This window comes from Mustela nigripes, chromosome X, assembly GCF_022355385.1.
Source record: "Mustela nigripes isolate SB6536 chromosome X, MUSNIG.SB6536, whole genome shotgun sequence".
In the NCBI taxonomy this organism is placed as follows: Eukaryota; Metazoa; Chordata; class Mammalia; order Carnivora; family Mustelidae; genus Mustela; species Mustela nigripes.
This window is the reverse complement of record NC_081575.1, coordinates 88,184,681-88,202,400: the sequence shown is the minus strand read 5'-3', so window position 1 is coordinate 88,202,400 and position 17,720 is coordinate 88,184,681. Positions and strand designations below refer to the sequence as shown.

The 17,720-nt window shown below is 37.6% G+C and overlaps 1 protein-coding gene across 2 annotated transcripts in view; it reads left to right on the top strand.

The window, feature by feature from the left end:
- USP9X (ubiquitin specific peptidase 9 X-linked) overlaps window positions 1-14,954 on the top strand; it is a 162,332-nt gene extending 147,378 nt beyond the window's left edge. For both annotated transcript variants that reach the window (XM_059385039.1, XM_059385040.1), the window contains exons 36-45: window positions 352-475; window positions 1,404-1,629; window positions 2,158-2,287; window positions 5,639-5,824; window positions 6,505-6,725; window positions 6,817-6,905; window positions 10,181-10,337; window positions 10,495-10,707; window positions 11,061-11,156; window positions 13,345-14,954. In XM_059385039.1, the coding sequence (XP_059241022.1) occupies window positions 352-475; window positions 1,404-1,629; window positions 2,158-2,287; window positions 5,639-5,824; window positions 6,505-6,725; window positions 6,817-6,905; window positions 10,181-10,337; window positions 10,495-10,707; window positions 11,061-11,156; window positions 13,345-13,482 (1,580 nt within the window). In that variant the 3' untranslated portion in view covers window positions 13,483-14,954. The remainder of the gene's footprint in view (window positions 1-351; window positions 476-1,403; window positions 1,630-2,157; window positions 2,288-5,638; window positions 5,825-6,504; window positions 6,726-6,816; window positions 6,906-10,180; window positions 10,338-10,494; window positions 10,708-11,060; window positions 11,157-13,344) is intronic.
- The last annotated feature ends 2,766 nt before the right edge of the window (window positions 14,955-17,720 follow it).

The following is a 17,720-nucleotide window of genomic DNA, read 5'->3' as shown; positions in this document are numbered from 1 at the left end:
ATGATGTGAGCTGGAGGCAGAGGCTTTAACCAACTGAGCCACCCAGGCACCCCTACTTGGGGCTGTTTCAAAGCCATATTTCAGATAACTGTTACCTTTGAGCAGTATATATTGTCGGTGTGGTGTGTTTGGAAACAGAGGAGCTTTTGTTTATTATAACAATTTGTTTTTGACTCAAGCATTAGTTTGAAACATCCTTTACTGAACTAAGAATTATTTCGTAAGTAGCTGGTCGGGGGGTAGTTAGCAAAGTTAGGACTTCTAGAAATCAGTGGAAATGTAGACTTGTTTGAAAATGGAGCTTAGACATAGAAATTCTTTTTTTTTAATGTATCTTGCCTTTTTTTATAGGGCAAGATCACCTGTTGCCTGAAGCAGAAGAAATCACTATGATTAGTATTCAGCTTGCTGCTAGGTTCCTTTTTACCACAGGATTTCACACCAAGAAAATCGTCCGTGGCTCTGCCAGTGATTGGTACATTGCTTTGGGTTTTCATTCCTATTATCCTAGCATTTAGTTTGATTCTTTAATATATTGCTTTATTTTTTTCCAACTCAACGACCATCTTACTTCAGATCTGGAAAGCAAAATACAATCTTTTTTTTTTTTTTTTTTTTTTAAGATTTTATTTATTTATTTATGAGAGAGAGAACATGAAGAGGAGAAAAGTCAGCAGGAGACGCAGACTCCCTGCCGAGCAGGGAGTCTTACGTGGTACTTGATCCTGGGACTGCAGGATCATGACCTGAGCTGAAGGTGGTCACTAAACCAATTGAGCCACCCAGGCATCCCCAAAAACTCTTGATAGTAATAGTGAGAGAGATGATATTAAAATAATTAACTTACGCTAAACATGACCTTTCATTGTTCTGAAGCTGGCTTCTGTTTCTCTTACCTTGCATCCTATCTTTGATGTCCCAGTACAAAAGATTATAGGATAATACTTAAAAAGTCTGAGCTACTTAATCCAGAAATTAGTAGTTTTAACTTCCCTAGATTAAATTTTGCCATAGATTTAAAAACGTGACAAATAAAATGAGTGTCCTAAGTTTCAGATTGTGAGAGTATAGAGACCATTATAATACCTTGATTGAACAATTTTTATGTACTCCAGTGGTAAGATACTCAAGGAAAGTTAGGGAAGGGATTGTCTTGTCCTTGAATCTAGAAAGAGTTCGGTAATGAGTTTGTAGAGGACTGGACAAGCTTTCATCTCTGTGTTGTCAGTCTTTGAGAAGAGCCCCAAGTTGTAGTCACCTACAGTGTTGGTACTAGAAGCAACCATTGCTGGTTCTTTCCCTTCAGAAGTAAAAGAGGGTCTTTGATTTTTATTTCGTTCATAGAGACTCATATTTGTATTACAGTAAATTGACATTCGAAATTTTTTTTTGTTTTGTCTTAGGTATGATGCATTGTGTATTCTCCTTCGTCACAGCAAGAATGTCCGTTTTTGGTTTGCTCACAATGTCCTTTTTAATGTTTCAAATCGCTTTTCTGAATACCTTCTGGAGTGCCCCAGTGCAGAAGTAAGGGGTGCATTTGCAAAACTTATAGTTTTTATTGCACATTTTTCCTTGCAAGATGGGCCGTGTCCTTCCCCTTTTGCATCTCCCGGACCTTCTAGTCAGGTAATTGCCTGGTTTTCTTTTTAGTGATTAAATGCTTACAGATCTCTTCCCTGGAAGTTAAAGTCACAAATACATGTACATCTGTTTGATATGTTTACCGAACAAATGTGTGTGCACACACACCCACACCATTTGTTATCTAGGAGTTCGGTAAAAGTACTTCGCAGCAATGTATAGCAATTATTAGCTCTTTAACAACCACAGAATTTTCTGTGTTCGTTCAGTTACAAGCAGTGGCTTAATTGTACACATTATTATATAAATTATTTGTAAAGGTTTTTTTTAATGGACTTCCATTTATTAAGAATTAAAACATCATGATGAAGTCTCTAGATGAAATCTACCTCAGATCTTCATTCCCTTTTCTAAAAAGCAACCCTTTTTAATTGTTCATTGTGTGATTAGTCCTTCTAAAAATTTCTGCCTTATATTTATCGTGGGTGGGTATGGGTGTGTGTCCCCTTTTTATGTATTATACTGTGCCTATATCTTGTCACTGGAAAATAGCCAATGTTTTATCCTTTACAGGCTTATGACAACTTAAGCCTAAGCGATCACCTACTAAGGGCAGTTCTCAATCTCTTGAGAAGGGAAGTTTCAGAGCATGGGCGTCATTTGCAGCAGTATTTCAATCTGTTTGTAATGTATGCCAATTTAGGTAAGAATTTAAATCGCTATAATTCTGTTTTAATGTATTAAGCGGCAAAGTCTTCTAAGTCAAATGATGAAACATTTTTTACTGCACTTTTCACCTTGTACTTTATTTATGTATATCTCTGCAGTACATAGAGGCCAGAATCTGTCTCTTCTAGAGAGAGGAAGTAGGGGAAAGGGCAGAGGGAGAGAGAAACCCATGAGATCACAACCTGAGCCACAATCAAAGAGTTTGGACATTTAACACACTGAGCCTCCCAGTCACCCCCAGAATCTGTGTCTTAATCATGTTTTTTTATCTCCTAAAACAGTAGTGCCAAATCTATCTGGATTTGAAAATACTCTTAGGCCCCATCCCACACCAACTCAATCAGAATTCTCAGAGCTAGCACAAGGAACACATTTTCAAAAAGTCCCTGGGTGGTTGTGATACTCCTCCAAGTTTGAGTTAAGGACTTGGTCTGAACTAAGTTTTTATTGAAGTCCACTAAATTAAAATTACAGATAATAATACATATTCAGTTACCCTATTATTTGTTATTACCTCTGTTTAACATGTTCCTTCTCTAACCTTTCTAATATCATCTGATCAGTGATCCCAGAATACTTAAAAATACGTTGTCTTCTACTTCTGTTGTTTTGTATTGTGTTCACATTTTTGTGTTACTACCCAGTGAGATTACAGAGATCAGCATTTTTTGCACAGTGACACTCAATAAATGTTTGTTGAATTAAAAGATGATACTATCACAAATCCTTCCATTGTCATTTGGTGTCTGTTATTGGCTTTGTATGGGGTGGTAAATTTCCTATGATTACAATTATTAAATTTCTTTTTCTGTTTTTTTTTTTCTATATGTTTTATTTAAGTAATCTCTGTGTCCAATGTAGGACTACAAACTCATAACCCTTAGATAAGGGTCTCATGCTCTTCCAACGGAGCCAACCAAGCACCCCTCAAATTATAAAAATTTCTTACTAATCAGGTATCAGTGCATTGTTCCCAAAATGATTAATTTATTGAGGCATTCCATTTAAAATCTTAAGTGCTAATGAGTATTTGGCCAGATTTGAATAACTTCTTTAAAAGTTTAAAAGAGGAGCACCTTGGGCACCTGGGTGGCTCAGTCGTTAATCATCTGCCTTTGGCTCAGGTCATTATCCCCAGCGTCCTGGGATCGAGCCACATACCAGGCTCCCTGCTCTGCGGGGAGCCTCCTTCTCCCTCTCCAGCTCCCCCGTGCTTGTGTTCCTTCTCTTGCTGTCTCTGTTATAAATAAATAAAGTTTTTTTTAAGATCTTACTTATTTGACAGACACAGAGAGAGGAGGGAACAGAAGCAGGGGGAGTGGGAGAGGGAAAAGCAGGCCCTCTGCCAAGCAGGGAGCCGGATGAGGGGTTCGATTCCAGAACCCTGGAATCATGACCTGAGCTGAAGGCAGACACCCAATGACTGAGGCACCCAGGCGTCCCCAGAGCCATATACTTTAGTATGAAATTCTTAATACCACATATGCTTTGGGGTTCAGGATTGTGTGGATTTAAGAAAGGTAAGGCAGTATATATACCATGTGTTGTGCAACATCCCTATAACAGAGTCCAAGACAACACCTTACAATCATACACATTAATATTTCTACAGTAAAGCATGAGTAGTCACCCTGAGAGGGGATAAACGAAGACTATAAATAGTCTCTTAACAGTTCAGGCCAGCTTTTCCCACCAAACACATTTTGACACCAACTTTATGAAAGAATTCCTGTTTATATTTATGATAAGAGCTTTTTGAATCTTAGGATTTCAGATAAGGGATTGTGGGCCTATATTTATTATACTTCTTGGAATATGACACTAAAAAGGACAGACTGTTGTCTAATGAAATAGAGAAGCAAATAAAAAGATAACTGCCATAAAGTATGTTAATGGCTATAATAGGGAAAAATACAAAGTGGTACATGGTAGTATGTAGTAGGGATACCAGACTAGAATTGGGGCATACAGGAGACTTAATGGGGAAGTTGATGTGGGAATTGGTTGTTTGGGCTTTCTATCCAGAGTGAACAGCAGATGCAAAGACTTGGAGTAAACTCAGTGTGTGGAGGAAGTGAAAGTTACTCAGACTAGAAATGATCTCTGATCATGCTATCTGGCAAGCCTCATGAGGGGTTCTAGACTTTATCCTAAGGTCAGTAATGAGCCACTGTAGAGTTTTTAATAGACATACCTCTAGAAAGATAACTCAGACTACAATGTAGAATGGATTGCAGGGAAATAAGACTAGATATTATTAAAATGATTTATAGCAGAAGACCATTATGGCCAGTACTGGGGAACTGGCAATGAGGGGGATAAAAGTGGACAGATTCTGATGCTTTTTATTAGAGGTGAAGTCGGTAGGATTTAGTGATTGGGTATTAAGAGGAGGGAAACCCAGAAGAGATGGGAAGTGATGCCCAGTAGATAGTAGATAGCGGTGCCATGTACTGAGAGAGGATAACACAGGAGGAAGAACATGGATAGGGGAGTAAAGTGATGAGTCAGGTTTGGACAAATTGAGTTTGAGCCTGTCGGATACCCAAATAATGATGTCTAGTATTTGGTAGAACACTTAAGATGTTTGTCTTGGAAATACCTTAGTATCATCTGAACAAAGAGAGCTAGAACTTGAAGCCATTAGAGTGAGTTTGATCATGCAGGAAAAGCATACAGCACGAGATAATGGCCTGGGAACTTTGCAGCAACCATTTCTCAGAGACAGAGAAAGGATGACTTAGAAATGAGACCAAGGAGAAGAGGCTGAAAGAAAAGAGAGGAATCCAAGAGGGAGAGGAAGCAATTACGGTTTAGAACTATTCCTTAGCTTTACCCCGGGAAAGGGGGCAGAAACCAAACTGGCATGACTTGAGGAGTGGGGGAAATAAGAAAATAGAGATGACACCAAGTTCAGGCATGGTTTTCAAGTAGCTCAGCTGTGGAAGAAAGTAGAGAGGCAATATATAAAAGAATTTTTATTTCTCACTCAGTTTTCATCATCCTCCCTTGTGATGAGGATTGCCGTCTAGGCCAGTACCCCACACTTTCAGGCCATAGAAAGCATTCATTTTCTTTATACCTGGTTTGACTGGAATGTCATCGAGTCTTTGACCGTTTTAAAACTTAAATCCAATTATACCACAGAGATTTTTGTTCTGGTTAAATCATTCTCTGAATGTTAAATAAGAGTGGTCTTCTGGTTATAACAGTTACAGAAAAATATTTTAGATAACTGCTTTATTATGAAGTCCTTACCATCCTAAGTCTTTTCTCTTTTGTAATTCTTCTCCCCCTTTTCCCTCTTCTTCCTTCTTCATTGTAGGTGTGGCAGAGAAGACACAACTTCTGAAATTGAATGTACCTGCCACCTTTATGCTTGTGTCTTTAGATGAAGGTCCAGGTCCTCCAATCAAATATCAGTATGCTGAATTAGGCAAATTGTACTCCGTTGTGTCGCAGCTGATCCGCTGTTGCAATGTCTCTTCAAGAATGCAGTCTTCAATCAATGGTAAAGTCAAATGCTCCATCCTTTACATTGGTTTTAAAATACTGCTGGCCATACATAGTACCCAGTTAAAAGTGATTCTGAAGATGTTTAAATATAAAACCCAGAGTCTGACAATCTATAATATTTGGGGTTCTACATCTTTTCACATGTTTAAAGGGGATTTTTTTCTTTCTGCTTGCTCCTGGGTACTTTACTGGATACTTTATGAAGTAGTTTAAGAATTAACTTTTCACCAAACTGAGGGTTGCTGGAGGGAGGGATAGAAGGGAAGAAGTGGCTGGGTGATGGACATTGGGGAGGGTATGTGCTGTGTTGAGTGCTGTGAATTGTGTAAGACTGATGGTTCACAGACTTGTACCCCTGAAACAAATAATACATTATATGTTAATAAAAAATAAATAAGGTTAGATATTCCCAAAACAAACCAAAAAAAAAATTTTTAACTTTTCATATAGGTTATATGCCAGTGTTGGCATTTAAAGTTTGCATTTTATCATCTTAGTCTATCTGATCATTGTAATGCCTAAAACTACTTTCTTCATGGTACTTAGGAATATTGATTTAAAATGTTATTTTTCTAAAATACAAAATTCATACACTGTTTTCTGTGGTGAAAGCGATATTATTTTTATTATGGAGAAGCCTATTAGTTTTTCATTGATGACAAATCTGTATTCTAGGTAATCCTCCTCTTCCCAATCCTTTTGGTGATCCTAATTTATCACAACCTATAATGCCAATTCAGCAGAATGTGGCAGACATTTTATTTGTGAGAACAAGTTATGTGAAGAAAATCATTGAGGACTGCAGTAACTCAGAGGAAACTGTCAAATTGCTTCGTTTTTGCTGCTGGGAGAATCCTCAGTTCTCATCTACTGTCCTCAGTGAACTTCTCTGGCAGGTTAATAGGACAATAAACATTCATATGTCTCTCTCATTTGATTCGTTATTCCTTTAAATAAGTTATTCATGGTGTCTTTTCCTGTTTTTAGGTTGCATATTCCTACACTTATGAACTGCGGCCCTATTTGGATCTGCTTTTGCAAATCTTACTGATTGAGGACTCCTGGCAGACTCACAGGTAGATGCTCTTTCTTACTTGCCCAACTTTTAAACTAACTGATACTGCCAGCCAGTGCTTCCCCCCCGCTTTTTACATTTTTACCTCTCAGAGATCTAATAAAGGTTTTACCTTAAAAGCTTAAAAATTGGTAGAAAGTTCCCTCTTCCCTCATTTGATTTCACTTTTTTTCATTGCCCACGTTGCATACTTGCTCCTAGGTATCAAAAAAAATTTTTTTAATTAAGAAAAACTAGCATAGGCTTTTGGTAAATAACTTAATTTCATTAATGATGTGCTCGGATTATTTTAGGATTAAATTGCATTCATTTAAGAGTGTGTCATATGAGGTCACATTTGGTTATCTAAAAATCGTCCTTAGGTAAGTAAATACAGTCAGTTCCCATTATTCATGTTAGCTGTATTCTCTTTTTTTTTTTTTTTTTTTTAAGATTTTATTTATTTATTTGACAGAGAGAGATCACAAGTAGGCAGAGAGGAGGAAGCAGGCTCCCTGCTGAGCAGAGAGCCCAATGTGGGGCTTGATCCCAGGACCCCGAGATCATGACCCGAGCCTAAAGCAGCGGCTTAACCCACTGAGCCACCCAGGTGCCCCTGAATAAAGCTTCTTTAATGCAATATTTTCTCTGCAAAGCCTTTTGGCACTGAAGAATACTAGGTAACTCTTCACTACCATGAAGTTAACAAAAAGCACAAACAGTGTAGGAAGGGTTTTAAACCATGAAATCAACAAAACCCTGAAGTCAACAAAAAGCACAAACAGTATAGAAAGGGTTTCACTAAATAACAAAAAGGACACTCCTTTACAGTGTAAGCTGAAAAAAGGCAAAGTGTCACTTTGTTCCACTTCAGCTGTGAACATACATGTTGGTCCAGATTTTTCAAAAGCAGCATGCTGGTTTTCTGCCATTACAAATAAAGTTTAGTAAGTATGCAAAATCACAAATACAGAATCTTTGAATAATGAACATCGACTTTAGTTTTTCATTATATGAGAATTTGAGTGCATTTTTGTTTTTTTTGTTTTTTTTTTTAAGCTGAGGTTATCCAGCATAACTATCCTACTGTCCTACTCAAGCTTCCTCCAGAATTCCTCCATCTTGTTCTTGGCCATAAAGTTTAATAAATGATCTTTGATCCCAACAATTATAGATGATAGTAAAATACAGAATTCATTGACAACTCTGCCAGATTTTATAACTTCCCTCCCCATGTGGATGATAGTACAATACTTGATTTTCAGAAATAGTCCACAATTTATATATGTCTGTCAATAAACTAAACTAAAACAGCAACTTGAGAACAATTCTGTAGTGACAAAATGCTTAAAACATAATTTTGATTGCGAATGTCAGAATTCATGAATATTTCCAAATTATCTCCAAAGTTATCATCATGGATTTAACATTAATTTTAACATTAATAATGTTGCAAAAATAGCATCAAGCCAAAAATCAGTTTTCATGAGACAAAAAATGTAGTAGTTCCAAAACTGTAAGCATGTATTTTGAGCACTGTCCAGTACCCTTCTCAGTATGATTATAGGATTTGAAACTTTTCTTAAGAATTGTTTTTAGGGGGTGCCTGGGTGGCTCAGTGGGTTAAAGCCTCTGCCTTCGGCTCAGATCTTGATCCCAGGGTCTTGGGATCGAGCCCCGCATCGGGCTCTCTGCTCTGCAGGGTGCCTGCTTCCTCCTCTCTCTCTGTCTGCCTCTCAGCCTACTTGTGATCAAATAAATAAATAAAATCTTTAAAAAAAAAAAAATTGTTTTTAGCGGGGCACCTGGGTGGCTCAGATGGTTAAGCCTCTGCCTTCGGCTCAGGTCATGATCTCAGAGTCCTGGGATAGAGCCCCACATCGGGCTCCTTGCTTAGCAGGAATCCTGCTTCCCCCTTTCCCACTTCCCCTGCTTGTATTCCCTCTCTTGCTGTCTGTCTGTCTCTCTCTCTCTCTCTCATAAACAAAATCCTCAAAGGCGGGGTGGGGGTGTTTTTAGGGGGCACCTGGGTGGCTCAGTTGATTAATTAAATGTCTTTTTTTTTTTTTTTTAAGATTTTATTTATTTGATAGAGACCACAAGTAGGCAGAGAGAGGGGGGAAGCAGGCTCCCCACCAAGCTGAGAGCCCAATCCAGGGCTCGATCCCAGGACTCTGAGATCGTGACCGGAGCCGAAGGCAGAGGCTTAACCCACTGAGCCACCTAGGTGCCCCCAAACATCTGATTCTTCATTTTGGCTCAGGTCATGATCCCAGGGTTGTGAGATTGAGCCCTGCATCAGGCTCTGTGCTGGGAGTGGAGCCTGCTTAAGATTCGTTCTCTCCCTCTCCCTTGGCCCTTTCCTTCCCCAAAAAAAGAAAAGTTGTTTTTAATGGAGTCTAACTTCTTCTCTTTTTACTTAAAAAATATTTAAGGACTTACGGCATTAATACAGTTGGTTACATTGTAGTTCTCTTCATTCATTATATAGCAAGCTGTAATGGTAAAGGCACATTTGCTAGATTAAATATGGACAATTGACTTTTTGTGTAAAGGGATTAGTAAAGTATTGTTACTATGAGTCACTCGCCCAAGCTTGAAAAAACTTTCTCATAGTGAGCTTTTTGCTTCATTCGGTAAGCAATGTTTGAATATTTATGGGGTATCTACCATGGTGCCTGGCACTATCAGGCATTGAGGAACAAGGCAGGCAAAGATGATGATATAGATAAAAATGGTATTTGAAAGCAGTTAAAACTAATGGGAAGAAAATGTGGTGTGGCAAAAAGAATGGCTTAATAATACTTCATTATCACTTGACAAAACTGAAAGCAAAAACAATATACACTGAAGGGTTTCCGATTAAACAGCAACAAGCCTGTATGATTGACTAGTCTGAAATTAAAAAACTTTGCAAAATTGCTGGAGTTGTGATTTCCAGACAGATTTTATGAATGCGTATAATGCCAAAAAACAAACTTGCATTTTGATTTGGAACATTCTAATAAGTAAAATTTCTGGTATATAAGGTTTTTTAATTTGTTTTCTAATTCCACACTACACAGGTAATGTTTCTTTGTGGAGATAAAACTCACTTACAAAATTCACCATTTTAATCACTTTAAAGTATACATAGAAGGACGCCTGGGTGGCTCATAGGTTTAACAGTACCTGCTGACCAGCATTAGATGACATGATACATCAGAGATCTTTATTGAGTGGCACATAGTAGGCACTCAATAAATGTTGGCTTCTATTTGATTTTACAAGTTTTTTATATATTTGGTTCTTTTTCAGAATTCATAATGCACTTAAAGGAATCCCAGATGACCGAGATGGGCTGTTTGACACAATCCAGCGCTCTAAGAATCACTATCAAAAAAGAGCATACCAGTGTATAAAATGTATGGTAGCTCTTTTTAGCAATTGTCCTGTTGCTTACCAGATTCTGCAGGTGAGGGTTTTTTCTTATAATTTTGTAAAAATCTGAATCAGAGTTAGGGATTCCATTTTAAAGACAAATATAATGAGGTATTGGAGTTGTTATTTTAAGTTAACTTTAAGAAATATTCCAAAACCTTTTCCATACATGGTTTTATTTTCTTTTGAAGGGCAACGGAGATCTTAAAAGAAAGTGGACCTGGGCAGTGGAATGGCTTGGAGATGAACTTGAAAGACGACCATACACTGGCAACCCTCAGTACACTTACAACAACTGGTCTCCTCCAGTGCAGAGCAATGAAACATCAAATGGTTATTTCTTGGAGAGATCACATAGTGCTAGGATGACACTTGCAAAAGCTTGTGAACTCTGTCCAGAGGAGGTAAAAAAAAAAAAAGAAAAAGAAAGAAAGAAATGGAAAAAAGCACTTTGTTACTTCATAGGCCAGTGTTTGTTAATGATAGTATCAAGGAATTTTGTCTGGGTTTTGTTTGCTTTAGTATTTACTATATGTAATCTTAAGTTAATGAGGGAGCCTTCTTTTATAGAGAAATTTCTAAAATTGCCTGACATGTAGTCTTTCTGAAGAGACCCAAATCAGGTTTTTTCACTGTTTCAGTTTATCTCAGTAAAAGGAAACTTGAGTCAGTTTTGTAGGTTTTTAAATTTTTATTTCAGATACGAAAAACTTCAATATGAATTTGCCTACATAATTCTTTGATTATTTAAAATTAGGAGCCAGATGACCAAGATGCCCCAGATGAGCATGAGTCACCTCCACCTGAAGATGCCCCATTATACCCCCATTCACCTGGATCTCAGTATCAACAGGTAAATCGGGTTGGTTTATGTTTTTATCCTCTAGACAATTCTTATGCTTTATTTAAAGAATGGCTGAAATTTTTGTTGTGATTGCAAAGTAATAAAGGGATTATCTGGACTACCTTTAGAGCATGAACAAAAGAGGAATAGCTGGGGCAGCTTCACAGTGCGATGTGTTTGAACTTCCCCTGTGGTGTCTTCCTAGTCAGATAGGTGCCTGTCTTTGTACTCACACTCAGTAAAACTATGTGGTGATTGATGTCAACATTAAATGATAATATTTAGTACAAAGGATTAGGACATTTCCTGTTAGGCTGAGTCTACAAATGGATTCCAAAGACATTTTAGATGTGGCAATGAAGGCAATTGTTCTTGGTTACATAACCTAACCAAGACTTCATTGACACTCAAGATTGTTGAAAAATATCAAGGATTTGGTAGATGTCCATAAAAGTTTGTGTATGATCAGTAAATTTTAAAAATTTAGATAAAGAAACTTTCTAAAATAACTTCTTTCCAAAACCCAGAGGTGACCAATTCAGGTCTTTTGAGGCAATGGTGCTCAAATTTGAACAAGCATCAGAATTCCCCAGTGGGCTTGTTCCAACACAGATTGCTGGGCCCCAGGCCAAGCTTCCGATTCTTTTAGGCTGAGGGTGGAACCAGAAAATCTGCATTTCTGACATGTTCCCAGGTGATTGATGCTGCTGCTAGTCTGGAAGCCATACTTTCAGAACCATTATTTAAGGCATTCTCACCTGGCTGGCTCAGTTGGTTAATGGTCTTACTCTTCTTCTTTTTTTTTTTTTTTTTTTTTTTAAGATTTTATTTATTTGACAGAGATCACAAGTAGGCAGAGAGGCAGGCAGAGAGAGAGAGAAGGAAGCAGGCTCCCTGCTGAGCAGAGAGCCCGATGCGGGGCTCAATCCCAGGACCCTGCGATCATGACCTGAGCTGAAGGCAGAGGCTTTAACCCACTGAGCCACACAGGCGCCCCAAGTGGTCCTACTCTGGATCTCAGCACAGGTCTTGATCTCAGGATTGTGAGTGCAAGCCCCAAGTTGGGCCCCAGGTTGGGCGTGGAGCCTATGTAAGAAAGGGGCGGGATGGAAATAGAAGTGTATTCAATAATTAGAAAATGACCCTTCAGCATATTTATTTTCATAATACAAATAATAGAAAGGCCTAAAATCTTCTTGACTGGTGGGAACATACAGAAAAATGAGGGTTCACAGGTTTAAAAGTTAGGAAATCAAATTCATAAGGAAGAAAGTTACTTTCCTCAGCTCTGAGAAAGCTCATGTATCAATCATGCCTGGCTTGTCCATGTTTCCTTAACGTTGTCATTTCCATTAACACTGTTCTGTGTTCAAGATTGTTGCTAATGCAGATCTCATATGACTGGTCAGTCATATTTGTCATTATCATATAGAAGCTTCCAGGTGCTTGGAAGAGTCAGAATAGATGGGTTCTAGTTCACAGATGATTTTGTGAGTGTTTTTGACAATAGACAATAACAAACTAATCCCTTATTTGTTGGACTTACATCTAAATAATTTGGGGCACTAAAAATCACTTTGGCTGAAGATTTATACAGCTTTACACTGGTTTTGTTTAGGGTTTGGGGCTAGGTTAGCTTTTCTCTTTTCTTTTAGATTTTATTTATTTGTCAGAGCACAAGCAGGGGGCACAGTAGAGGAAGAGGGACTAGCAGGCTTCCTGCTGAGCAGGGAGCTTGATATAGGGCTCAGTCCCAGGACCCTGAGATCATGACCTGAGCCAAAGGCTTACACTTAACCCATTGAGCCTCCCAGGCGTCCGTAGCTTTTCTCTTTGAAACAATTTTTTTTTTCTTTCTCAGCATTAGCCCAAGGATGTTTACTCTTTGTAAGTCCTGGGAATAAAAGAAATGTTTACGTGTCCACAGATTTCAGCCCATGATTTTAAAGTTTGCTATATGAAAACTTTTTTTTTTTTAATTAATTTATTTATTTGACAGAGATCACAAGTAGGCAGAGAGGCAGGCAGAGAGAGAGGGGGAAACAGGCTCCCTGCTGAGCAGAGAGCTGGATGTGGGGCTCGATCCCAAGACCCTGAGATCATGACCTGAGTCGAAGGCAGAGGCTTTAACCCACTGAGCCACCCAGGTGCCCCGCTATATGAAAACTTTTAACATTGATTTCTTCTCCCTTCCCAGAATAACCATGTGCATGGACAGCCGTATACAGGCCCAGCAGCACATCACATGAACAACCCTCAGAGAACTGGCCAACGAGCACAAGAAAATTACGAAGGCAGTGAAGAAGTATCCCCACCTCAGACGAAGGATCAGTGAAATGCACATAATTAACTAGTTCCATCAAGACTGTGCACCCAGGCCTTACAGTCCAACCTTTTTCTGTGTCTGGCTAATAATTTAAAACTAGAAAAACTATTCCTAATCAACATGGAGTGGAGAGTTTATTCACTGTCTTATCTGCAGAAATTTGCTGTCAATATATAACCCGCCTGCAGTGGAAAGTGTATAGTGTTTTGTAATAAATGGCCTGATGCTAATGTGTAAATGGCAAAGGTGTATATAGTATATTAATGTTTGACTGTTAATTCTTAAGCAAGAAACTTTTTTCTTGAGGAGACTCACAGATCTACAAAAACTACAAAAGTTAATTTTCTTGTTCTTCCCACTGCACTCTGCAACCAGTGTTGACTGCCTCATGGCAGTTGGATCTGCTCCTTTACAAAAACAAAAAAATAAACCAACAGCAACAAAACAGCCCATCCATGTCAACCACACCAATAGTTTCATGTTAATTCTTTGCCACGGGAGTCAGTTTTACTATGAGCAATGATATAAGGCTGGTAACCTTTAAATTATTTGGTTGATGTGGAAAATTGGTGATGTAATATTGTTTCTAGATCTTTTTCATTGCCTTTTTAATTCTGATGTTAGGTTAATCACTTTGAAGCTATAGTTATGCTGTAACATTTAGCATGGCTTCACACCAGGTTAGTGTAGCCAATGAGGAAAAAATTACCCTAATGACAGCAGTTGTCCCAGTGTGACAGCTGTATTGCTCAGAGCTTTTCCTTCTTACACCTAGAATATAAGTATAAAACAAGGGGAGAAATGTGAGAAACAGGCGGTTTTCAGTTACACATATGTTGCTTATGTCTAATGTTTGACAGTTCAATCTCTGGGTGGGATAAAGAAATTTAAATATCAGTAATGGGAATTTTTAAAGATTTAAAACAAATATGCAAAAATTTGCTATGCCAGGATGCTTGGAGCATAATAGAAGACTGTATTTGGTGTGCTTGTTATTTCTTTGGTAGAGCTTATTAGATGAATCTTCTAGAACTTTGCTTCCACTGGACCCCAGTGAAGTGGAAGTCACCAGAATCCCACAGTACTTGGAGCGCCACTGCACCAAGCTTATCTGGCTGAGTTTCTGCTCAGGCACAGTTTTACTTGAAAGCAAGAATTGTCCTAGCTCCTTTTCCATTATTCCAAAACTTTGAATGTTCGAAGCAGGGTCTTGATTAAAAAGGAAACTACTGGTTAGTTAATCTGATTGAGGTATCATAATTTCAGCATAAACATTTAATTAAAGATAAGGAACTCATCAGTTAATACTGTATTTAAAAGAGAATTGGTAACTTGAATGTGTGTAATTTTTGAAACCTGTCTAAAAACCAAATACCCCTGCAAACAGATACAGTCCACCCTATTCTATTTAAATATTTTGCTGTTTTATTTTATAGAAATTATTTTGCTGAATTCACAAATAGAATTTGATTTATGAAGAACTTTTTGTCCTGTGGTGTGTTTTTGTTTTTGTTTTTGGGTTGGTTTTCTATTTTTTGGTTAGTTTGTCCCCCCCTCTCTTTTATTTTTGGTTACTTTTTTTGTCCATTTTGGGTTTTTTTGTTTGTTGATTTGGGTTTTTTGTTTGTTTGTTTGTTTTGGTTTGGTTTTTTTTGAAGGACTGCATAATAAATTAATTCTGTGCATAGCATGCTTAGGCATGACACTGAATTCAGGAGTTCAGTCACATCGAGTTTTTGTGCACAGAAAGATTTGACCTTTGGCCCTTGACTAAAGATTTAGAGAAAACAGGATGTTGACACTGTAAAAGTTTCCTAACATAATCAATCTTGTACTTTTTGTATGTTTTTTATATACATGTATATTTAATGAGCACAAGCTTGGTTGTATTTTTTACAATTTAGTTAATAGGAAAATGTTTTGTCAAAAAGGCTATAGTTGGAACTGAACAAAGCAGAAACAAAATTGAGAATTGCTTTATTTTGTGATTAAAAGGGGCAGGTATTTAAGATAAAGCTTTGGGTATCTTATTTGCAGTACTCTATAGTCCATCTGTGCTTCTAGGTTTTCTGTAACACTAGGAAATTTTGACACCAGACAGATCCTGTTTTTACCTTAAGTATGTTACATCTGAGTTTAAGTTGGAGCAAAATCCTACACACTGTTTGCAATTCCAGTTGATAGTTTTAAATTAAAAGTTCCTCAATTCCAGGCTTCCTTAGCAATAAGCAAAATAGGTTAACTGTATTTGGACAATTTGCTATCCTTAAATACACCTTTTCACCAGATGAGAGGTGATTTTTGTATTTCCTGCTCCTTAACAAAACATGTGATGTACTTAATTTAAAAACTTTTTAATGACTTCCTAGACACAAAAAACTTGACATTTGAAAAGGCTGTGAATTTTTCTCCTTGGAGGGAGATCCCATCTTGGTTGCTTTGAATTGACAATTCCCTTGTGCCAGGTGAGAGCTTTTGAATCCTTTTCCCCTCCATTTGAGGAAGAGCTGTCTATGTTGTGCTCAGGATCAAGGGAAAGTGAACAGGGAGATTTATTTTTGTTTGTGTGAGTTATTTTCTCTATTTAACTTCTTAAGCATTAACATATAAGTGGAAATTTTAGGCGCATGTTACTGTAAGAGCAACATGGTGGTGTCGAGGTCTTTTTCTGAACATCAATGGCACATTTAAACTTCCAAGTCTTCAAAGTGCCTAAAGATAATTTAATTCTCCCTCAACTGATTTCTTGAGCCATATATATAATTCCTACTTTAAACCTTTGTTTCAGAATCACTAGTCTTCCTTTCAAAGAAGCACCCCAGGATTCTAAATGGCATGAATACTTCATAGAAGACAGATGCTACTGTTAACATAAAGACTAAAGCTATTTTTGTTGTTAAATCTGTGAACAAGGGCATTGCCCTGTTGGATCTAAGTATTTCCGTGCACAACTTGGTAAAAACCGTATTGCTGCTGTTTCTAAGCCCTCCACCAACTAAATTTTCATGCTCAGCATTATAGAGGCAGAAATAACATAAATCATACTTGGGGTTTTTGTCTTTCCTTGATTTTTCTCTCTGATAATTTCCCAACTTTGTGTCTTTTAGCTGTTATATATACAAATTTAGAATTATTAAAATGTTTTATATTTTTTTCATGATTAACTTTTATTAGTGAATGATAAGTATTTAATCCTAGCAGTGGTTAAAAAGATGAGGAGCCTTTTTTATTGAAATTACATTTGTAAATGAAAGCAACAGTCTGTGAATTTTCAGATGACTACTCCAACAAAAAATGGTTCCTTCCACTTTTTCTTGGTATTTTTCCAGCTTCTGTTCTCCCATGAACTCTTACTTTGCTGAATTTTGTGGTTAATTTGGTGGATATATCCTGCCTTATTTAAAATTCTAACTGGATAAGAAAATTGCCTTTTCCTTATTAAGTGCCCAACTTTGGTCTCTAGCTGGAAGGTACTACATACTGCAAAGAAAAGAAAACAACCTCCTTCCCGCCCCACCCCACCCTACCCCGTTTTTGTGTTACTGAGGAAAACAAAAAAAAAAAAAAAAAATTCAGTACTGGTTCTATAGTAGTGCTCAACCAAAATTGGTCCTGCACCTACATGAGTGTTTAGTGTTTGAAAATAAGGTTTTGGGTGTCATACATCACTACAAAAAGTGCTAAATGTATTAAGAACTTGCTGCCGACTGTATTTATTTATAACAATTATTTTACATTTGCAGAAATGTAGCGCTTTTCCTCCAAATTCATAGGTGAAAGAAAAAAGGGGGGAAAGGTGCACCATGTTTTAAACTTGGAAATGAGTGATTTTTTTTTTTTTAAATCATCCAGATTCCCCAAAGGAAATTTACCACCCAGATCACACACTTCTCAGCCTTTTACAAGCCAACAGACTGACTGAAGATTGTCCACAGTTCCTAAGATTTAGCACATATACAAAAATAAAACTTTATAAATTAAATATTGGCTTTCCCTTTTATTTATTAAAATAAGATGTCTAAATGGAGGTAAATTAGAGGTGTAATAATAGATTTTATGGGAACTTTTTTTTTTTTAAAGATTTTATTTATTTATTTGACAGGCAGAGAGGCAGGCAGAGAGAGAGGAGGAAGCAGGCTCTCCGCTGAGCAGAGAGCCCAACACGGGGCTCCATCCCAGGACCCCAGGACCACGATCCGAGCTGAAGGCAGAGACTTTAACCCACTGAGCCACCCAGGCGCCCCTTT